Genomic DNA, 23,500 nt, shown 5'->3' on the forward strand with positions numbered 1-23,500 from the left:
GGTGTGGCTCATTGCCCTCACACGAGATTTTGCTGCATTTAGAGCTCATTGAGCCGAACTTTCACATTGCATGTTATGGGCTCAACTTAACAGGAAGTCAGTTATTTTGTGTCATTTGCCCGAATGAATTTGATATACTCCTCCTAGGGAATTCATATGATCACTACCAAACCGGGCCTATGTGATCTAAAGACATTGAGAATGCAAAATTGTAGAGGGATTTTTGATATTATAGATTTGAATTACCCAGTATTCTTCTAGAATGTAGAAAATACATAGCATCACAAAACAAACAGTAAATTAAATGGTCTGTCTATACTTTTGCTTGGTACAGTAGATTAATGTTGTTATTATAAACTAAAAAAGCTGACATTAATAATTTCATTAAAAGCAGCTACATTTATACTTCTGTAACACCCTTAAATGTTTTCTTAAATGCAATAGAAGTTCCTGAAATAAAATGTAAATATATGATCATTCATGTTAGGAGCTAGTAGACTCAAAGAGCCAGCACTTTTAGGGTGAGAAGTTCGAATCTCACTTTCTGCTTGGGTGTGGAGTGTGCATGTTCTCCTTTGTCAATTCCCTCTGTGTACTTCTGTTTCCCCCACAGGTAATTTGTGTTTTTAAATTGCCTGTAGTGTATGACTGCCTGTGTGTGTCTGCATGCCTTTTGGCCTCTGATGGGAAGCCAGCATCAACCCTAAACAGGATAAGCAGTATGGAAAAATGAATGATTATGCAAATAATAAACAAAACAACACAAAAGATCAAATGACATCATAGTCACATGCACATCTTTTAACAAAAGCAAGTACACACAGCAAGTTCTCCTATATTTCTACATTATATTTTTTGCCAAACATGTCTTTCAGGTTTTTTTTTTTACCTTTTGAAAATGTCTCACATACTGTATGAGTGGAATTAAACGAAGAAAGCCTGGTGGAGAAGAGCAGGGCTAAGGCAGGTGACACACAGGCCAGTTTCCTGCTCTGACATCTTTACTATGAGGAGGTAATCATTTTTCAGTTATTTTAGTCACAAGCTGGCAGTGAGTGAGTGCTGAGTGCAGTGGGAGTATAGATTGCATTAATGGATTTTTAGAGCATTTGCTTTTTCAAAGATAATTATGGGCTACCCAAATCCAATTACCAGCCTTTGCTCAACATCCTAATTCATGTCTATTTATAATAATCTTAAAAAAATTTGTAAAAAAAAAAAAAAAAACAGTATTTTGTTAGTTCCTGCTTACATGTTGCTTCAACATTATAGAACGTTATAAAGCGTTAAATGTAAAGGCTGAAATTGTGTTAATGTGAAAGTCTACCGTACAATTCCCTGTTTTTTCGACATACTGCAAGTTATATGTAAGAATGTGAACTGATTCTACAGCTATACTGCAAAATACTGTATATATTTTTTGATAAATAAGCACAATTTCACTCACTCACTCACTCACTCATTGTCTATACAGCTTTATCCTGTTATTAGGGGGGCCTGGAGCCTATCCCAGGAGACTTAGGGCACGAGACGGGGTACATCCTGAACAGGGTGCAAATCCATCGCAGGGCACACACACATATACTCACTCACACATTCATTTACACACTACTGGCAATTTGGGAACGCCAATTAGCATAATCTACATCTCATAGAACAGTGGCAGGAAACCAGGGGAGTGAAACTGATTATTCACTCGAAGATCAGCAATCCAAAACAACCTACAAGCAAACAATAGCCTGGTCAGAGTTGATGGTAAGATGGATTCAGCCAAATACAGGAAAATTTTAGAGGAAAACCTGTTATGGTCTGCAAATATAATATTATAGAATATTAAGAAAATGTAAGAAAGATAATTATCAGTACTTTATTGAAAATTATATGCGTTTTAGTAAAATGGAAGAAGCTGTAAATAAGTTCAATAGCTCCTTTGTTAAAGTGGGCCTAATCTAACAAAAAAGATACTTGATCTATAAGCATGGTCTCGGCACTGCTTCAACAGCAACAGGACACTTTAAAATGAGTTATTAAAGTCTTTATAGATTGGATGCATTAACAAGGTAATTACAGGACATAAAGACAAGCTTACAAGGACATGGATAATATAAAATCGGAAAATGCTAAACAAGTGGAACGTTGCAACTCCTTGCAGCCAGATGTTTTTTAAGTGTGTGAGGGTGTGCTGACTATCACTGGGAAGATGGAGTATCTGGAGGAACAGTCCAGGTGTAATAACCTGGTTGCTAAGGGGATTGAAGAGTCACCAGAGAAAACCTGAGCTGAGTCGGAGAAAAAAGTAAAGAAGATCTTGATAGAAAAACTACAACATGCTGCAGGAGGTTGTGAACGAGAGAGCCAACTGCACAGAGAAACCTGGAGGAGACAAACAGGAGCACAGTGGTAAAGCTCCTACTGTACAAAGACAGATAATATCAGAGATCAAGAATTTACATAAACGAGAATTTCATGGGTGAATCCGTGAGGATAAGAGTAAGAGTAAGGGACATTGCTTACATATGCCAAGATAAATTGATTATTCACTCGAAGACCAGCACTTCAAAACAAGCTACAAGAAAACAATAGCCCACATAAGGATCAATCAAAAATAAGAGACAGCTAATTATCACTTTGGTATGTCGATCTCCTATGTCAACAAACACAAATTACTCCCATCCTCCTGATAATCATTTACTGCAGAGGATTGCTGAGTATGAGAATCAGAAGGTTAAATACTTTTCGACACACCGAATACCACTCACAGGACATTATCCTGAGAATAACTATTAAACAGATGAACTAATTAACAACACCATCAAGACTAAAAACTAAATATGAATAATTTCATTTATAGCAGAACCCTGTACGCAAACTTCCACATTATCAAACAATATCTATGTAATTTCACACAGTGGTATAAAAAAACATGAATTATCAGTGAAAAAGGTATGGACTTTGAATTTAAAGGATGTGAAGTGAAAAAAAAAAAGACAAAAGTGGTGGATGATTATGTGTCACAATTGAGTTAATTATGGATAAAAAGAAATAGTGAGCTGCGCATACAGAACACCAGGTTCCAACATAAATACTTTTAAGGAGTGAAAGGAAGAAATCACAAATCAATATATAAACATAGTTTATCTATAGGAATTTCAATGTGAATTTGCTAACTTCAGACCTGCATTAACTATGAATAAAGCTAGGAATAACCTGTTATCTAAAAATATACAGAAAATATTCATGGAGGGAGAAGGGGGTTATAATTTAAAAGGCAAGTTAAGCTTAAAAGTTTATGGTATTAATATCCTTTTGTATATCTCTCTGTGGAGTAAAACTATGGAACAGATTAGGTGAGAATTATAAAGAGGTTATTAGGTTAATCTTATAGGATTGTATTGGTGTATGTTATATGGTACAAAGAATGTTAGAATAGATAGCAAGGGTGAAGTGTAAGTGTATGGATGTGGGTATGTTATAGTGTACAGTGTGTAGATGTGCATGTATAACACAAAAGAAATTATCCTCAGGTGGCTCAAAGGAACATTTTTTTTAAGTCCTAACAATATACTGTATTGAAGAAACACTACAATGATTTTATTCAGACAAAGAAGTAACGGTTATATAGCCTCTTTGTTTGTATATATATATATATATATATATATATATATCACAAAAATCACACAAACACCAGCACAAGGGCTTGTGAAAAAAAAAACATTTTTATTATTTTTTCAACATGAATGAAATGTGTTACAGTTAAAAGATATCAAACTTTATTATATTATATAAAAATAACTAACAATAAAACAAATGTTTTAAATATTAAACTACAAATGATAAAAGTTTTTTTTATAGAAAAAGTTTTAAAAACAAACAACAAAAAAAATTGAGACAAACTTTAATTAAATAAAAAATTTAATCTTGTAAACATCGATGTGTAACAGTAGACCTCGGTGAGCGTAAAAATTCATTCACTCTGTCCTTGATCCGCCTGATGTCACCGCTAGTCAAGAAGGGAAACTTCTGGGCAACTGTCTCCATTAAAAAGTTCTTTAAGTTTGGGGGCAGTCCAAGTTTGCGTTTGGAACCATCCCAGTTTGTTGTGGATGTCCATTCTTTATAGACGGCCTGCGGTACCACAGTGCGGAACAGCAAGCAACCAAGCCGATCCGGCCGCCCTTGACTCTGAATCATAAGCGACTCAAGAAGCTCAGTAGTGGGAGGAATAAACTGAAGTTCGGGATGGCAGCTTGTAATGGATGTTGTGGGAGAAGACATTATTTCAGTTCTCTCTGCATCACCACTAGCAGTACACCTGGTTGGAGAAGAACAGTCTGAGGTTAGGGTGTGTGCACAGTTTAAAAGAGCTCCTGTCACCACTGTCTGCACCTCTCTTAGTTGGGTCATAACAGCGGAGTGGGTCTCAATGAATCCTTTGTGGGTGGCTTGCAGATCAACAAATGCTGCCTTGGCAACTGCAGTTGCCTCTTTGCAGACATGCAACTCACACTTAAGGGCGTCCATCTCTTTAACATGTGCCACCTTGCAAACACGCAGCTGCTGTTTCAGCCTCTGAATCTCTACGCTACGCTTCAACAGCTCAGGCCTCAACTCCTCTGCAGTCTGTCTTTTGTCTTTAACTCCTCCTCTATAAATAAATTAACAAATTAATAAAAAAAAAATTAATTTTAATTTGTTAAATATAGAATGTAATGTATAGTCACTATAATTAGTATAGTCACTTACCTGGATTTGCGAAGTTTCTTTATGGACCTTCTAACTGTGCTAATTGATATTTTCAATTGCAGTCGGTTCTGGAGCTCTTTCTGAATCTGTTTAGCAGTCCGTTTAACATCCTCATGCAGCATTTCATCAAGACATTGAAGAACAGAACTATACAAATTAAAAAAAAAATTGTATTCAATGTCAATTTTATTAAATGTACAATGGAACCTTGAATTGCAAGTAACTTGGTCTGCGAGTGTTTTGCAAGATGAGCTTAATTTTTTAAATAAATTAATTTTTTAAGTAACTTGATAAATGGTTAATATTGCGAATATTGTAGTACATATATACGCTTTGTCTGCCGAGCAACACATGATCACAACTAATCCAATTTGTCTCTCTCTCTCCCTGTGGGATTGTGGGTAATCATTTCCCATGCTCAGTCTCAGTGCACAGGCGTTCTTGTTTAGTCAACATCTGCATGCGCATGTACTAATTACTATAACATTGAAACCATGTGTGTGAGTGTGTATACGCGGAAGCATTTTTTTATATTGTCTCCAACTGTCACATAGTAGTGACAGTTATTTAGTAACTGTCCTGCATCAACAGCCCCCATTAAGAAAATAAAGGTTTAAAAGGCTGTAGCTGTGCGGAAGGTGATTCTGTTTAACAAACAATGCAACGTAAAAAAAAAAGAAGGGCAAAAGCAACAGTCATTAGAGACGTTCCTCCTGCTTCTTCTCTTGTCTAACACCATTCATGATTCTTTTCAAAGGTTAAGTGCAGGTTGAATTGTTTTATTTTTACTTTATGTTTTGTATTCATTATTTTTATATGAATATTTTGGGTTGCAGAATGAATCATCAGAGTTTTCATTATTTCTTGTATATTAAAAGAAATTTGCTTTTAATATATATGAGCGCCTTTATATACAAGATGGCTTCCAGAATGAATTATGCTCGCAATCCAAAGTTTAATGGTATTTTATAATTATTCTACCTGGTCACTTTCGATACAGTTGGTGCTTTGATTGGAGGAGTCAAACGACGAGAACGACAATGTCGTCTGACCGTGTCATCAGAGACATGAATACCTGACTGTGACAAGAATGTCTTGATGTCAGAGAAATGGTGTCCTGTTCTCCACAGAGACCTGATCTTAAGGCTTAATTCATGGGAAATCTTCATGGTTGATAGTGTAGCTCCAATTAGTTAAATCACGGACACAGGGAGTCTCTTTTTGGTCACTGGCATTTATGGCACGTTCACACCTTCAACATGCTAGATAAAGGAAAGAAAATAAATAAGTACAATAAAATCTACATATAATAAATATGCGATATAACACAAGCACCCACGTAGAAAATAATCAACAAAATAAACACTCCACAAAGATACAGCTTAATCATTACACAACTTCAAAACAACAAGGTGCAAATCACAAAATAACACCTTAATATTAATTCTCTTAAATGCAGGCGAACCACCACATTGCTCTTGTGTACGTTCTGATAGGATCCAGTAACTTTAAGTTAAGCATAAAGTTAAACATTACATACCTCATTGGCCGCAATAACTCGAAGGGAGAAAATTAACTAAATCTTAACAGGGTTTCACTCCATACATGTCTCTCGGAAAAGATTTCTACACAACAATATTGCTCAAAATATTGCTGTTTGCCGAACACAAAAACAACTCTCACATCGACAAGCTTACAGTGTTGCACACAATTAAACCCTGACTCCCCCCTTGACTGGAGAACATTGGTTCCACTCTGAAAATACTATACAGGTCATTTAACCACATATCTTCATGCTCCTAATCATGTTCCTGCTCTCTAAGGGTGTGTTCCGATCGGCCTGAAGTACCCTGTTAAGTGTACTTCACAGGACGTTTAGCCATGTTAAATGTGATTCCGAACCGTGGGTGGAGCAAATGTTCCGTTTAAAGGGACCTGAGAACGGTGTAGGAAACTACTGAACAACAGGTCTTCACTTCGCCCGAGAGGGAATAAAAAAGTTTATTGCGAATCAGGGGTGTTTCTAGGATTTTCAGTTAAGGAGGCTCAACCCCCATAGATGTTTAACACAAGTTTGGCTTGTTCAGAATCAGTACTCAAATGAGTCTTCTCGACCACACACTCTTTTTACCGTATAAACCTTTTTTATGTACAGGTACAATCAGAAAAATGTAACCAGAAAACAGCATATAACTTTAAACTTACATTGATTAGCAATATAAACAAGACACTATGAGGCTGGACAATGGAATAAACTGTGTGGGGGGCAATAATGTCAAATATTTATCTGTTAACTCTTTGACAATTGAAGCTTTTTCAAGTCACATGGGAGTAGGTCTCCAAAGGAGCAGCAGGTAAGAATACAACATCTTTTTTTTCATGTGACTTGAAAAACCTTCAATCTACAGTTAAATATAAACATAAAAACTTTGATCATCATGTTATCTAGTTGTATTCATTGTTTTAGCTACATAAATAAGACCCCTTAAAATTTAATAGCTACTAGGCTATTTATTAAAATTTATTAATTTAGACAAACATTGTTTTAATCTAATTACACAAAGTATCTTTTTTAATATCATTCTTTTTTGTTATTGTTAATTTTAAAAAGTAACTTTTTCTAAATCAGTGACAAAAACCCTATTCTAAGGCTAATAACTGTATTTTACGATTTGGGACATTATTTAATACAATACATTTATTACAAAAAAAGGATTTTTCTATCTCTGTAAATCACACTGCTATGCAGTTAAAGCGAGTGCACTGAATGCTGTCACTATTTTTAATCATTTATGTGCATAACTCTATGGTAGTTACTGCCATATGCACTGTGCAATGTTTTATATAGACAGTTTTCCAATTTAAACAGCAACAGCATGATTGTTTTATAAAGTAGATTATAGGTTCATAGAGCTATATAAAGGGCTTTATTTTCACTAGAGGAAACAGCTGGTGTGATGAGGGTGAACACACCAAAGATTTAAATGATTTAATCCCTCATGACATTTTGTAAACTGTATTTATGAGAAAGGACTGCACTGATGCAGATATAACAATTTATCGAAAAACACACACCTTGCCTTAATTCTTGCTTTGTGATGGCAAATTAAAGACCGTGCTGTAAGACGGGGAGGAGCCGAAGGAGCCGAAGTCTCCTGCGGCTTTCATGACTAGTTGACTTCCAGGGCTCCGTACTATACAGTTTTTACCTGGATCTGGATCATCGCCATATTCAGAAAGATCACTGTCATTCTCAGCCTCATCCTGATGGATGGATGGATGGATGGATGCATTGATGGATAGATGAATAGATAGATGTGTTCAAGTTCAAGTTCAAGTAGGCTTTATTGTCATTACAACCATATACAGTTAGTACACAGTGAAACGAAACAACGTTCCTCCAGGACCAAGGTGCTACATGCAACATAAATTCACAACATAAATTACCATAGACACTAAACTAGCTTACAAGAGGCCTAGTTAGCTGGCTAGCAGAGACAGGACAGAGAGACCTAACATAAATTACAACATAAATTAACAAAAACTAACTAGCCAAGTATAACATTTTTATAGACAACATAAAGTGCACGTGCAAATGTGCAAAAAAGAGCAACAACAAAGTGACAGTGCGCAACCACGACATAACAGAACATAAAATATGGTGTTGAGGTAGTGGGTAAACAAACATTCCTTGAAACAGCAGCAAGAATTGAGGAATTAGTGCAAAATGTAGTCCAGTAATGATCATTGTGCAAAAGATTGTTAAAAACAGTGAAGCATTTACAGGTTAGTGTGTACGATAATTTGGTGGTGTAGGTCAGTGTGTCTGCACTTGTGTTGATTAGTCAGTCCAGTCTCAATATTTTGAGGTAGTTGAGTTAAGCTGTGTGATAATGTTTGTGTTTGTGTGTGTGTGTGTGTTTGTGTTTATCAGTCCAGTCCCTTTTTGTTGAGGAGACGGATGGCTTGTGGAAAAAAACTGTTGCACAGTCTGGATGTGTGTGCCCGAATGCTTCGGTACCTTTTTCCAGATGGCAGGAGTGTGAAGTGTGTGTGAGAGGGGTGTGTCCGATCAGCCACAATGCTGGTGGCTTTGCGGATGCAGCGTGTGGTGTAGATGTCTTCAATAGAGGGAAGAGAGACCCCGATGATCTTCTCCGCTGTCCTCATCCGCTGTAGGGTTTTGCGGTCCGATATGGCACAATTCCCAAACCAGACAGTGATGCAGCCGCTCAGGATGCTCTTAATAGTTCCTCTATAGAAGGTGGTCAGGATCGGTGGTGGAAGCTGGGCCTTCCTCAGTCTTCTCAGAAAGAAGAGACGCTGTTGGGCTTCCTAGTGTAGGGAGTTGGTGTTGAGGGACCAGCTGAGGTCCTTCTCTAGGTGGACACCCAGGAATTTGGTGCTTTCGACGATTCCCACAGAGGAGCCGTTAATGCCCAGCAGAGAATGGTCGCCCCGTGTCCTCCTAAAGTCAACAACCATCTCCTTTGTCTTGTCAACATTCAGAGACAGGTTGTTGTCTTTACACCAGTCCGTTAGCCTCTGCACTTCCTCTCTGTACGCTGACTCGTCGTTCTTGCTAATGAGACCCACCACGGTCGTGTCATCAGCGAACTTAATGATGTGGTTCGAACTGTGTGTTGCTACACAGTCGTGAGTCAGCAGTGGGCCAGAAGGACAGACAGATAAATACATACTTACTCTTTCACCTCATTCACATTCACAGAGAGTGAAGACACAGATGGAATTACAGAATTATATTCCTTAATGGTTTTATATTTTATTTTCCTGGGAAGTAGGATCTGAAAGAAAAATGTGTATTTTAATTAGTTGTTTTTTAATGCCCTCCTGTGAGTCTCAAACACCCACTTTTTATGAATATTCATAACCAAGAAAAATAACAAAAGGAGAAAATTATTTACCTGTATAAAGCTGGCAGGGCAAGTTTCAGGGCACTGAGTTTCTACTAAAATTCATCAGCTATAGCATAGAGTTCTACAACTCTAGAAGTGAGTAGTTGACAAGGTAACCAAAGATTCCTTGAGTAAATTAGGATAAAATAAAATTGTTGGTAACTTTCTATTAAATAAAGGAAAACCCACAATGGCAATTAAAATGACTTGAAACTGCAGAGAGTAAGAAGTAAAAATTACTGAAAAATTAACTAATGAAAATTAGATAGGGCATTTTGAATTGTGTTTCTACAGAAGCATTTTAAAAAGAAAACTAATGAAACTGGCCTGGACGAAAATTACGTTACCCCTAACTTAATATTTTGTTGCACAACCTTTTGCGGCACTCACTGCAAACAAGCAATTTATGTACTTCAATGAGGCTTTGACAGGTATTTTGGCCCACTCCTGGTGAACAAACTTCTCCAGCTGTCTCAGGTTTAAGGGTGCCTTTTCTAGACTGCATGTTTCAGCTCTTTCCACAGACATTCAATAGGATTCAATAAAGTGTGTGAGGGCATGCTGATTATCACTGAGCAGATGGAGTATCTGGAGGAACAGTCCAGGCATAATAACCTGGTTGCTAAGGGGATTGAAGAGTCACCAGGAAAAACCTGGGCGGAATCGGAGGAAAAAGTAAAGAAGATCTTGATAGAAAAACTACAACTGCAGCAGGAGGTCATAAACGAGAGAGCCAACCGCACAGAGAAACCTGGAGGAGACAAACAGAGGAGCATAGTGGGGAAGCTCCTACTGTACAAAGACAGATAATATCAGAGATCGAGAATTTACATAAATGAGGATTTCATGGATGAATCCGGATCTGAGTGCGGCAAGAGTAAGAGTAAGGGACATTCTTACATATGTCAAGATAAATTGATTATTCACTTGAAGACCAGCACTCCAAAACAACCTACAAGAAAACAATAGCCCACATAAGGATCAATCTAGAGACAGCTAATTATCACTTTGGTATGTCGATCTCCTATGTCAACAAACACAACTTACTCCCATCCTCCTGATAATCATTTACTGCAGAGGATTGCTGAGTATGAGAATCGGAAGTTAAATACTGATACACCGAATACCACTCACAGGACTTCATTCTGAGAATAACTATTACACAGATGAACTAATTAAAAACACCATTAAGACTGAAAACTAAGTATGGATAATTTCATTTTAACAGCAGAAGCCTGTACGCAAACTTCCACATCATCAAACAGTATCTACAGTATGTAATTTTACACAGTAGATATGAAATGGTTTGTAAAAACAGAGAAAAGAATAATGAGGGGAGGGGTGGTACTGTTTGCAGACAATAATTTTAATTACATGTTGGGGGGAAAATGACAAAAGTGGTGGATGATTATGTGTCACAATAGAGTTAATTATGGATAAAAAAGCATGATAGTGAGCTGCGCATACAGAACACCAGGTTCCAACATAAATACTTTTAGGGAGTGAAAGGAAGAAATAACAAATCAAAACATAGTTTATCTATAGAAATTTCAATATTAATTTGCTAAATTCAGAACTGCATTAACTATGTATATAGCTAGGAATAACCTGTTACCTGAAAATATACAGAAAATATTCTCGGAGAGAGAAGAGGGTTATAATTTAAAAGACAAGTGAACTTTAAAAGTTCATAGTATCCGTATCCTTTTGTAAATCTGTCTGTGGAGTGAAACTGTGGAACAGATTAGGTGAGAATTATAAAGAGGTGATTCTTACATGAGGAGAGGTTAGGTCAATCTTACTGTATAGAATTGTATTGGTGTATATTACAGTGGTGTTCAAAATAATAGCAGTGCGTTGAAAAAAGTCAAGTAAAGCTCCATATCCATATAACTTTTAATTTAAATCACATAAATGCATTAGACACCCTCCACATTCTATTCTGAATCAACACATGAAGAAAAATGTGCTAAATGTATTATTAGTTTATTGTAAGTGAAGAAAAACAAATATGTTGTTTAGACAAGATCAAGTTCACTAGCTGACAATTTTATTTGTACAAAGAATTAACTGTTACATAGCCTCTGTTTGTATCCGTTTATTTATTTATATATATATTTTTAAGCACAAAAACACACAAATGGCAGCACAAGGGCTTGTGAAAAAACAAGAATGAAATGTGTTACAGTTAAAACACATCAAACTTTAATATAGAAATAACTAAACGAGCAAACTTCCAGAATAGAAAATTAGAATAAATTAAATATTAAACTACAAATTATAAAAGATTATATAAAAAATCAATAAAAATGGAACCGATTATATAAAAAAGTTTTAGAAACAAAAAAAATAATATAAAACAGAGACACAAACTATATTTAATCTTGTAGACATCGAAGTGTAACAGTAGACCTTGGTGAGCGTAAAAATTCATTCACTCTGTCCTTGATCCGCCTGATGTCACCGCTAGTCAAGAAGGGAAACTTCTGGGCAACTGTCTCCATTAAAAAGTTCTTTAAGTTTGGGGGAAGTTCACATTTGCGTTTGGAACCATCCCAGTTTCTTGTGGTTGTCCATTCTTTATAGACGGCCTGCGGTACCACAGTGCGGAACAGCAGGCAACCAAGCCGATCCGGCCGCCCCCGACTCTGAATCGTGAGTGACTCAAGAAGCTCAGAAGTGGGAGGAATAAACTGAAGTTCGGGATGGCAGCTTGTAATGGATGTTGTTGGAGAAGACACTATTTTAGTGCTCTCTGCATCACCACTAGCAGTACACCTGGTCGGAGTAGAACAGTCTGGGGTTAGGGTGTGTGCACAGTTTGAAAGAGCTCCTGTCACCACTGTCTGCACCTCTCTTAGTTGAGTCATAACAGCGGAGTGGGTCTCAATGAATCCTTTGTGGGTGGCTTGCAGATCAACAAATGCTGCCTTGGCAACTGCAGTTGCCTCTTTGCAGACATGCAACTCACACCTAAGGGCCTCCATCTCTTTAACATGTGCCGCCTTGCAAACACTCAGCTGCTGTTTCAGCGTCTCAATCTCTGCGCTACGCTTCAACAGCTCAGGCCTCAACTCCTCTGCAGTCTGTCTTTTGTCTTTAACTCCTTCTCTATAAATAAATCAACAAATCAATAAATAAATAAATTAGTTCAATATAGAATGTAATGTATAGTCGCTATCATTAGTATAGTCACTAACCTAGAATTGCGAAGTTTCTTTATCGCCCTTCTAACGGTTTGAATTGATATTTTTAATTGCAGTCGGGTCTGGAGCTCTTTCTGAATCTGTTTAGCAGTCCGTTTAACATCCTCATGCAGAATTTCTTCAAGGCATTGAAGAACAGAACTACACAAATAAAAATAATATTTTATTCAATGTCAATTTTATTAAACGTACGGTGGAACCTTGGATTACAAGTAACTTGTTGTGTGAGTGTTTTGCAAGACAAACTAAATTTTTTTAAATCAATTTTAACTTGCTAAATGAGTATGGTCTTGATATTCCGAATATTTTAGTAGGTATCCGCTTTGTCTGCAAAGCGTCATGTGATCACAACTAATTCAATTTGTCTCTCTCTCCCTGTGGGATTGTGGGTAATCGACTCCCATGCTCAGACGTTCTTGTATAGTCAACATCCGTATGCACATGTACTAATTACTATAACATTGAGACCATGTGTGTGAATGTGTATGCGCTGAAGCATATGTTTTATTTTGTGTCCATGAGTAGTGACTGTTCTTTAGTAACTGTACTGAATCAACTGCCCTCATGAACACAAGAAAAGTTTAAAAGGCTATAGCAGTGCGGGAGGCGATTCTGTTTAACGAACAATGCAACGTAAAAAAAAACAAAGGCAAAAGGTCATTAGAGACGTTCAAAAAGAGAAAGACTGTCCCTCCTCCTGCTGCTTCTTCTTTCATCTAACACCAATCATGATTCTTTTCAAAGGTAAAATGCAGGTTGATTTGTTTTGTATTCATTTTTTTATATTAATATTTTAAGTTGTGGAACTAATCATCAAAATTTCCATCAGAGAAATTAGCTTTTAATATATATATATATATATATATATATATATATATATATATATGAGCGCTTTTATATACAAGCAAACCTCCAGAATGAATTATGCTTGCAATCCAAGGTTCAACTGTATAGTCTAGATTTTATACAAAACAAATAATAACATACTCTACCTGGTCACTTTTAATGCATTTGGTGCTTTGATTGGAGGAGTCAAACGACGAGAATGACAATGTCGTCTAATCGTGTTGTCAGAGACATGAATACCTGACTCTGACAAGAATGTCTTGATGTCAGAGAAACAGTGTCCTGTTCTCCACAGATACCTGATCTTAAGGCTTATTTCATGGGAAATCTTCATGGTTGATAGTGTAGCTCCAATTAGTTAAATCACGGACACAGGGAGTCTCTTTTTGGTCACTGGCATTTATGGCACGTTCATACCTTCAACATGCCGTGAGAACTAGATAAAGGAAAGAAAATAAATAAGTACAATAAAATATACATATAATAAATATGCGATATAACACAAGCACCCACGTAGAAAATAATCAACAAAATAAACACTCCACAAAGATACAGCTTAATCATTACACAACTTCAAAACAACAAGGTGCAAATCACAAAATAACACCTTAATATTAATTCTCTTAAATGCAGGCGAACCACCACATTGCTCTTGTGTAAGTTCTGATAGCATCCAGTAACTTTAAGTTAAGCATAAAGTAAAACATTACATACCTCATTGGCCGCAATAACTCGAAGGGAGAAAATTAACTAAATCTTAACAAGGTTTCACACCATACAAGTCTCTCGAAAAAGATTTCTGCACAACAATATTGCTCAAAATATCGAACACAAAAACAACTCTCACATCGACAAGCTTACAGTGTTGCACACAATTAAACCCTGACTCCCCCCTTGACTGGAGAACATTGGTTCCACTCTGAAAATACTACACGTTGTATGTGGATGGGGCAGGACCGACCCACTTTTTCATGATTTTGGAATACTCACCTTCACCGTCTCTAACGGTGTGTTCCGATCGGCCTGAAGTACCCTGTTAAGTGTACTTCACAGGACGTTTAGCCATGTTAAATGTGATTCCGAACCGTGGGTAGAGCAAATGTTCCGTTTAAAGGACCTGAGAACGGTGTAGGAAACTACTGAACAACAGGTTTTCACTTCGCCCGAGAGGGAATAAAAAAGTTTATTGCGAATTAAATTTCAGGTGAATCTATTTTCATTGGAGTATAAAAAAAATTATTGCATCTGGCTGGAGCGTGAAAAATTATTTTTATATATTTATTTTTTATATTTATATTTATTTTATATATTTATTATCGAGGACGACATCATATTAATAAAACAAAATAATTTATTTTAAATCAAGAAATCCGTAGTATTATACAGAATACATTACATTATACATTAATCTATAAAAAAATAAATTTCCGTACATTTTTAACCAATTATTATTATTATTATTATTATTATTATTATTATTTCCATGTTAGACACGTTTCAATAAAATATGTTTTATAATGGTATCAGTTTTCATTTCAATAACTGTTCAATATAATAGGTTGCCATGGTAACACACAGAGGAAGTGACGTTTGCGTTGGTGACTTCGCAAAATGTTCTGAATTGTGGGAGCATTACTTCAGAATGGAACGCAACTTAATTCAGCGCGTAGTGTGTGTGTGTCTGTCAGTCAAATCTATTCCACTTTGAGAAATGCGCTAATAAATAGTATACAAATATGTAAATAAAACGTATACATTTGAGCAGTGTGTTTTTTTTTATGTTTGCTTGACAACGTGTTATTTTGGAAATAAAAAGGCTGCAATATACGGTGAGCACACTGCGCGCGCGCAAAGAACTTGACTAGAGAAAAGAGACAGCCAGGATCCGCCGGTCATTTTCATGAACTTGTTTCTGATGGAGAGCGTCACAAAAATGAAAAAAAGCTCATCGTACAGAATGCTATAGTTTTTACCATCTAATTAGCATGGAAGGAGAGCATCCTGAACTATAGAAAAGCTCTTAGTGTAGCTAGATCAACGTATCTCTCCACTCTTATAGAAAAGAACAAAAAGAATCTTAGATTTTTATTTAATACCGTAGCTAAATTAACCAGAAATAATACCACTTCAGAAATCTCCACAACAACATCGTGCAATAGTGAGGATTTTATGATTTTTTAAATAATAAAATTGTAAACATCAGGCATAAAATTGAGGCTTTGAAACCGGACAATGCAATTGATGCAGATGTTAAAGATCGGAACCTAGAATACTTTAATTCCTGTAAGAGCCATATTTCATCTATTTCATTAGTTAAGCATTTAGTTTATTAGTTAAGCATTTAGTTTATTAGCTAAGCATTTAGTATGATACTCGTAAGTCGTACTGTGACATCACTTTATACTATGTTCTGTGACATCATTCCATAGTTGTGTAGCTGCATGTCTATCACGCACTTTAGTTGTCAAGATACGAAAGTGTGGAGGACACAAGCTTTTGACCGTAATACCTTGTGCTAAAAAATAAAACAAACAAGTTGTTGTAACGATAATTCAAGACTGTAAGCTACAGGACACAGCAAACGACTTGTCGTGACCACAGTGGATTTATGCAAGAAACTGTAAGAACTTTTGAACTTTGATGTTGAAAATAAAACAAGAGACAAAGAATTCAACGTACATCCGAGTCGTGAGTAACCAAGTGTAACAAGAAAGATACGCGTCAGAACTTGTGAATAACGTGCCCGTACACTTCCATTGAAGAGAATGAACTAATTTCACTCATCTCTTCTGCAAATTCATCAACCTGTATATTAGATCCTGTACCAACACATTTTCTTAAACAGATAGTACTGATATAACAGAACCCCTGTTGAGAATAATTAATTCCTCACTCAGCACTGGGTATGTTCCAAAATCTTTTAAATTAACAGTTATTAAACCGATTATTAAGAAACCTGACCTCGACCCCTGTCAGCTGTTAAATTACTGGCCAATATTAAACCTCCCCTTTATCTTTAAGATTCTTAAAAAGATAGTAGCGGAGCAGCTATGCTTATATCTACATAGAAATAGCATAAATGAACTGTATCAGTAAAGATTTAGGCCTCATCACAGTACAGAGACAGCACCCGTTAAAGTAGTAAATGACCTCCTATTGGCCTCTGATCAGGGTTGTGTAACCATGCTCGTATTATTCGACCTCAGTGCAGCTTTTGACACCATTGATCATAGCATTCTTCTTTACAGAATAGAAAATGTAGTAGGAATTAAGGGTACAGACCTCTCCTGGCTCAGATCCTATTTGACCGATCGTTATCAGTATACATTGGCGGCCCGGCCATCTGGATCACTGGGAGTTTTCCCAGTGGGCCGCTGGTCAGTGTGGGCCGGCCCAGTCAGTACACAAATATATAAAAAATGATGGAAACCATAATATCACATCTCTTTTCTACGCATATGGATGAGTGAGTCGATTGCACGTGCGTTGCCGACAAAGAGCGTGTGTTTTATTTTACCGCGCATGCGGATGTATTGATGTTTCTCAATATTAATTAGTTTGGTCGATTCGATCCGTGATCTGATGGCTCTAATATTACGGTTAGGGACAGCGAGGCTGGATCCAGCAGCCCACCACATCCCACATCATAATACATTGGATCATTAAAGTGGAGATTAATTTTTAAAACCACATACTAGTATGAAAATATAACACATTAGAAAAACATTTTTTTAAAAAGTATCATATCTTGGGTCATATTTGTAAAACAAAAAAACAAAGGAAAGAACAATAAGACAAACAAAATATAAAACTACGTATGAAGACAATATTTTCAGTGTCCAGTAGCACCAGTCTAACAGAGACCCAGAAGGCTTATAAACAGTTTGACAGCAAAATAAGACATTTTGGCAGTATTGTGATTTATTTGTTTATTTTGTTTATTTATGTAAAAAGAAGAAGACAATACTGCCAAAATGTATCATTTACAGGCTGTTAGAAAATATTCTTTGCATTGTCCCTTATTGAGTCACAAGGATGTTAAAAGCATTCATCATTCAAAGTTATTCAGATCAGTGTAAAGTTAGTATGACTTTAACAGTGCTATAACTCCACCAGCCACAGTTTTATCCCAGTAGAACAATCTGACTACATGTGCAGTGCCATAAAAAAGTATTTGCCCCTTCCTGATTTTGTTCTTTGCATATTAGTCACACTTGTATGGGTGGAATTTCACCTAAACACTTTATAAGGAAAAGACAAATTGGCCTTTTTGTTTGTGAGATATCATGAACATTTCGCAGGGGGTATCATCGTGATGCAGTGTAAGATATACCACTCATCAGTGTAAGCTGTGCAGCAGGGTCAGTGATGATGAACCAGTGCCTGCTGATGATGACCAACACCTCTCCCCTGATCTACCAGTGCCAAGTGAAAACAATGGCAATCAAACTGAACAGGTAATATGGAATTAAATCAGTAGCAGCATTAACTTGTGCTAGTAATTATTATGGTAGTCGACATTGATTCAAAATAATGTTTCTCAGCATTATTTCTAATTAATATTGACTACCATAATAATTAAAATAAGTAACTAGTTTACTAGCATAAGCTACTGCTGCTACAGATTTATTTCAGCTTACCTGTTCAGTTTTATTGCCATTTTTTAAAAATATTGTCTTTATAGTTTTATATGTTGTTTGTCTTGATGATCTTTCTTTTGTTTCTTTGTTTTACTAATATAACCCAATATATGTTCATTATTGTACTTCAAACAATATGTTTAAATAGTATAGCATTGATTTCTGTATTGTGTTATATTTTTATACTAGTAACTGGTGTTAAAAAATTATCTTTATATTAATGAGCCAATGTATTACAATGTGGGCTGCTGTGGGCCAGGAAGTCCAGATTAACTAATTAACTTCCTTCTGCTTAATCCTGATGAGACAGAAGTTCTAGTCATAGAACCGCATTCAGCTAGAAGTAAGATTTTAGATCACACTGTTTGCTTTAAATGGCTTTTCTGTTCCATTAAGTGCAACAGTAAAAGACCTTGGTGTGATTATAAATTCCAGCCTTTCATTTAAAGCTCATGTAGATAATATTACCAGGATAGCATTCTTTTACCTCAGAAATATTGCCAAGATAAGAAATATACTGTCGCTAAACGATGCAGAAAAACTAGTTCATGCTTTTATCAGGTTTTAGGTTGGACTATTGTAACACCTTACTGTCTGGTTGTTCAACTAGGTGCATAAACAAGCTTCAGTTAGTCCAGAATGCAGCAGCGAGAGTCCTCACTAGAACCAGAAGATACGAACACATTACTCCTATCTTATTCACACTGCATTGGCTCTCTGTGAAATTTCGCATTGATTTTAAAATACTACTCTTGACATATAAAGCATTGAATGGTCTCGCGCCGCAGTACCTGAGCGAACTGCTAGTGTCTTATGATCCGCCACGCCTACTTTGATCAAAGGATGCAGGCTGCTTATCAGTACCATGTATTATGAAAACCACAGATAGGGGCAGAGCTTTTTCTTATAAAGTCACAAAATTATGGAATAGTTTTCCACATAGTGTTCGGGACTCAGACACAATCTCAGTGTTTAAGTCCAGGCTAAAAACCTATTTATTTAATCAAGCATTTTTATAAATAGATTTTTCTTGGGTAAAGGAGCAGATCTGGGGGACTCATTGACGTAGAGTATTATGGTGAACTGGTATGTTTGGATGCTGTCTTCCTCACTCTCACTGATCACTCAGGTTTGCTGACGGTGAGGTGATTGTTTGCTTTACATTTCAGGAAGCCCTCATGTCTGTGTTTGCTTCTGGCTCTCCCTTTTAGTTATGTTGGTATACAGTAGTTACTCCTGCTGGAGTCTCTGCTTGCACTCTACACTATATATTCATTCATATTATACATTATGTGACTGTGACCATACCTAACTGTTATCTCTCCTCTTCTGCTCTCTCTTCCTCTTCCCTCTCTCCCCCTCTCTCTCCTTCCCTTCTCTGCCGAGCTACACATGTCGTTCCTGAGCTGCCAGTGATCCAGACTCCCTCTGCACCCCGGACCTGTCTGACCCATCCTGGTGCCCCGCTTCTGGTTGGAGATCTCGTCACATGGATGCCCCGTGTGTCTCTTTGGGATGCGTCTGGTGTCTGTGGATGGTTTCACTCTACCATGAAGACGGTTCTGGCCTCGACTGGTGTTGACAGCTGTTTCTCTGAGGACTTGACTTGGCTGTAGTTGCTTGATAGTTCAAGACTGTAATTTCCTACAAGTCTACCCAAGTCTCCAATAACTACCTGGACTCCATCATAACATCAATTAACATCAACTGTTATAGCTGAACTGGCTGCCACCTAGCTGTTAAGTCTGGTTCCTCTCAAGGTTTCTTCCTATTGCCATCTCAGGGAGTTTTTCCTTGCCACTGTTGCCCCCGGCTTGCTCACCAGGGACAATCCGATCATTCTGATTCATACACATTCCATACAAACTTAAATAATTCTTTTGATTGTGTAAAGCTGCTTTGCGACAATGACAGTTGTTAAAAGCGCTATACAAATAAAATTGAATTGAATTAATTTCAATAATCTGTTACTTATTTGAGTTAAATATTTGGCGTATCTATTATTTGTATACACTCAGGTATATAGTTTTATTCTGCGCTGCACGTTTCACTCTAAAAATGCTGGGTTGTTTCGACCCCAAATCGGGTCAGATATTGTCGCAGACCATTATTTATTGAGATATTCCACTGAATGTGCAATCTCTTGATTATTACAGTTGTATTTTAGCTTATTTTTGGTCTTCTTCTACTTCCTCCTCTCCTTTTTTACTTTACATCCTGTTTCTATCTGTGTGAACTAGTTAGGATGGGTGTTAATATAGGTCGATTAAACCCCAATAGAATGTTATGGGGGGATTAAAACGAATAATAGATTCTCAAGTAGGGGCTAATGTTTAAAAGGTGCACAACTATGTAGCTATTCAATAAGAAAAAACACGATTTCAATCATTTAAATAAAAACCAAAATTATGATTAACTGTAACTGTAAAAACCCAGTTATATGCTTTTAAAAATAATTGTTCTTATATGGCTATTTGTCAGGGTAAATCGTTCAGTAACAGCTCTGTAACTTTCCATGTTGTATTGTTTGGATCTACTTTCAGTAACGTAACAATACCTCCTAGTGATTGTTTGGGCATGCACACTAATGCTAACGTTAAATGTTAAGTGTTTCCGTGCATATTGATGGTAAATTGAATGAAGCGGCAGTCTCCGCTCCATCTCATTATTTCATATGAAGTTGTTACAGCAACACATGTAAAACATATACATCTTTATGAATAAATTGTTTAAATGTATGTATCATAAGCTATTGGTCATGGAGGCAATAGGGACAATTAGCTTACACTGGGCAACAAACAACACCTAAACAACTTTAAACACCTGTTTTTTTTAACTCTTTATTGTACAGTAAATGTCAATAACTGTGGTTCAGATTTATTTATTTATTTATTTATTTATTTATTTACATTTTTTTCATGTTTGTTGTATAAAGTACTCGGATGTACCATCACTGTTGTATTTCTTCGATACGACATTTTTAAGACTTTTTTTTATGATTTAAGCTTAGAATTAAAAACTGCGGCAAATACGGCTGTTTTTTTTTTAATGTCCATTTGCGCCATCTGGTGGTCAATTCGAGTGATTACTTTTGGCCCCTGTCGTTTAACTAGTCAGGAGGAGTAGGATTAAATTAAGTTTATAATTCTTCCTAATAATTTGTTCTCTATTATTGTTTTATGTTTTAAATAAAGTATTCCAAAAAAAGAATATTTTGCAAGGTACTGTATATGCTTCAGTCAATGTACATTTTAAAATGGAGAAAATACAGGCTGGTTTAAATTTTACATTTATAGTACTGATCAAAAGTTTGGACCACTAGAGCAATACTTATTTTTTTATTATTTTTTTTAGATATATCTATTTTATATCAATTTAAATAAATACTATATTTATTTATTTTTATGAAATAACACTTTTATGATGAATTGGCACCCTGTCTAGTGTGTACCAATAGGCTATCTGTTTCAATCCTGTCAACCAAAAACAGAAATCTGAGGCTATAATGCAGACAGACTCACCACATCTGGATGTTTTTAAGCAAACCCTGTATTTATAGGAGTTTATACATTGTGAGGCTGTGACATAATTGGCTCATTTGATAATTGCATGAATGTTCAGGTGGACAGGCATTTCTCCTTACATGGCTGCAAATGCATCATCATCATCATCATGTATATAGACTCTGGACACTGAGACAATGACATGGTTCCTGCCCTAATGAGGAATTGCACAATACAGCAACATATGGTGCCCCATTTGGTGTGGATGTTGATGTAGTTGTTGTTATTGTTTTTCCCCTTCACACATTTCTTTCGAGGTAGTCCTGATGAACCCAGACACTGATTAAGAAACTCCAGATGGACCTCACTTATGGTATAATGTAACATCCATAAATTCAAAGTAAATTCCCCAGATAATGCATCCATACTGGACAAATAAACAATGCATTCAGCTATTGTTTGCTATAATCGACTTATTATTATATGATTTTTCACTTGCTTTTTATCATAACTTTTTGTTCTGAGACAAATGTATGGAAAGCGTTTTATTATTACTATGATAATACCTGAAAAAAAAGCATTAATATTGTCATATATCTCTCACCTCTGTGATGGGCTTGGTTCAGTTTTTTTTTTTTTTTTTTTTTTTTACCTCAGAAACCTAACCCAGTTTCATTCATTAATAATAAGAATAATGAAATGAGTAACAAGTATTATTTTGCAATTTATTGCTTATAAATGCTCTAAACTATTTTTGGTAAAAATAAAATCTACAATAATAATGATAATAACACAGATGAAACTAGCACAATAACCTGTACTTGACACATTGCACACTTAAAAGCCTTCATAATGACCACAACATGTACTGTAATGCATGTAGAGAGGTTCAAGAGGTTGGAGTTTTTTTTTTTTTTTTTTTCATTTTCTCTTTTAAAGCAAGTACAACACCCACGACTATTCACATTTTATGTCCTTTACAGTCAAACAAAATCCCACAAACATTAAAAACAAACACAGAAACAAACTTGGTTGGTTGGCATTAGGTCTGGTGCGTTAGAAACCAGTGAAAAAAAATAAAAAAGGATGGAGAAAACTGAAGTCCTGTAGTATAATGCCATAAAGTCAAGCATTTCTCAGAGTGATTCATAAATAAAAAACTTCCTTCCAGCATGTTCAAGTAACAAAATAAGTGAAGTCAATGTGAATCCTTCTTTAAACACGTGACTGTGTACAAGCTTAGACATGTTCCATCTCTTCGTTTAGCTCAGGGCAAAGTTCTTTGAGGAGCATCTCCAGCAGGATCTGTAAATTAGAGCAGACAAGAAAATTTTTGTTACTATTTATCCCTGCCACTAGATGGCAGCTATGCATTAAAAAGAAACACTAAAAATTGTGTGCGTTTTTTTTTTCTTGGGAAATGTCATTCGTCTCATTTCTTAATTTTGTGTTCTTGATTTCTTTCCTCTGATAACATTCTTAGTTAGCATTTTTATGTGAATGTTGTTTGTTTTTCCAACTACTCTATTGTATTTGTGGTTCCCATTATTGTATTATTTACTCTCATTTGTTTCTGAGTTTGTTTTTATTTCCTGTTGGGTCATGAGGCGTAGGAGGTATATTTGAAGAATCTATTAGACTTTTAG

At 36.1% G+C, this 23,500-nt stretch overlaps 3 protein-coding genes across 5 annotated transcripts in view; all 3 read right to left on the minus strand.

The window, feature by feature from the left end:
* Positions 1 to 3,765: 3,765 nt before the first annotated feature.
* Positions 3,766 to 6,605, minus strand: LOC128531990 (uncharacterized). 3 transcript variants are annotated; one of them, XM_053506195.1, is made up of 5 exons: positions 6,284 to 6,596; positions 5,725 to 6,005; positions 4,744 to 4,890; positions 4,506 to 4,645; positions 3,773 to 4,312 (listed from the first exon to the last, which is right to left on the minus strand). In XM_053506195.1, exons 2-5 carry the CDS (start codon positions 5,910 to 5,912, stop codon positions 4,275 to 4,277), a joined length of 513 nt encoding a protein of 170 aa, XP_053362170.1. In that variant the 5' UTR covers positions 5,913 to 6,005; positions 6,284 to 6,596; the 3' UTR covers positions 3,773 to 4,274. The 3 variants fall into 3 exon arrangements, with proteins under 3 accessions (XP_053362169.1, XP_053362170.1, XP_053362168.1); XM_053506194.1 differs by having other exon boundaries at positions 3,766 to 4,645; positions 5,819 to 6,005; positions 6,284 to 6,605; XM_053506193.1 differs by having other exon boundaries at positions 3,773 to 4,645; positions 6,284 to 6,602.
* Positions 6,606 to 11,117: 4,512 nt separating this feature from the next.
* Positions 11,118 to 14,566, minus strand: LOC128531951 (uncharacterized). The gene is made up of 4 exons (XM_053506143.1): positions 14,426 to 14,566; positions 13,858 to 14,147; positions 12,860 to 13,006; positions 11,118 to 12,770 (listed from the first exon to the last, which is right to left on the minus strand). The coding sequence occupies exons 2-4, from the start codon at positions 14,043 to 14,045 to the stop codon at positions 12,038 to 12,040; spliced, it is 1,068 nt and encodes a 355-aa protein (XP_053362118.1). The 5' UTR covers positions 14,046 to 14,147; positions 14,426 to 14,566; the 3' UTR covers positions 11,118 to 12,037.
* A 7,999-nt stretch (positions 14,567 to 22,565) lies between these two features.
* snx25 (sorting nexin 25) overlaps positions 22,566 to 23,500 on the minus strand; it is a 51,081-nt gene continuing 50,146 nt past the window's right edge. The window contains exon 19 of the mRNA XM_053505901.1: positions 22,566 to 23,159. Coding sequence (XP_053361876.1) covers positions 23,094 to 23,159 — 66 coding nt within the window. The 3' untranslated portion in view covers positions 22,566 to 23,093. The remainder of the gene's footprint in view (positions 23,160 to 23,500) is intronic.

Source organism: Clarias gariepinus, chromosome 10 (assembly GCF_024256425.1).
Source record: "Clarias gariepinus isolate MV-2021 ecotype Netherlands chromosome 10, CGAR_prim_01v2, whole genome shotgun sequence".
NCBI classification, from domain to species: domain Eukaryota; kingdom Metazoa; phylum Chordata; class Actinopteri; order Siluriformes; family Clariidae; genus Clarias; species Clarias gariepinus.

Coding starts and splice junctions, on each gene's coding strand:
- LOC128531990 (XM_053506193.1), bottom strand. CDS start 5,912: ATGAAGATTTCCCATGAATTAAGCCTTAAGATCAGGTCTCTGTGGAGA. Junction 4,891..5,724: donor ACTGTATCGAAAGTGACCAG/GTAGAATAATTA, acceptor TAATTTGTATAG/TTCTGTTCTTCAATGTCTTG. Junction 4,646..4,743: donor AAGAAACTTCGCAAATCCAG/GTAAGTGACTAT, acceptor ATTTATTTATAG/AGGAGGAGTTAAAGACAAAA.
- LOC128531951 (XM_053506143.1), bottom strand. CDS start 14,045: ATGAAGATTTCCCATGAAATAAGCCTTAAGATCAGGTATCTGTGGAGA. Junction 13,007..13,857: donor AATGCATTAAAAGTGACCAG/GTAGAGTATGTT, acceptor TTATTTGTGTAG/TTCTGTTCTTCAATGCCTTG. Junction 12,771..12,859: donor AAGAAACTTCGCAATTCTAG/GTTAGTGACTAT, acceptor ATTTATTTATAG/AGAAGGAGTTAAAGACAAAA.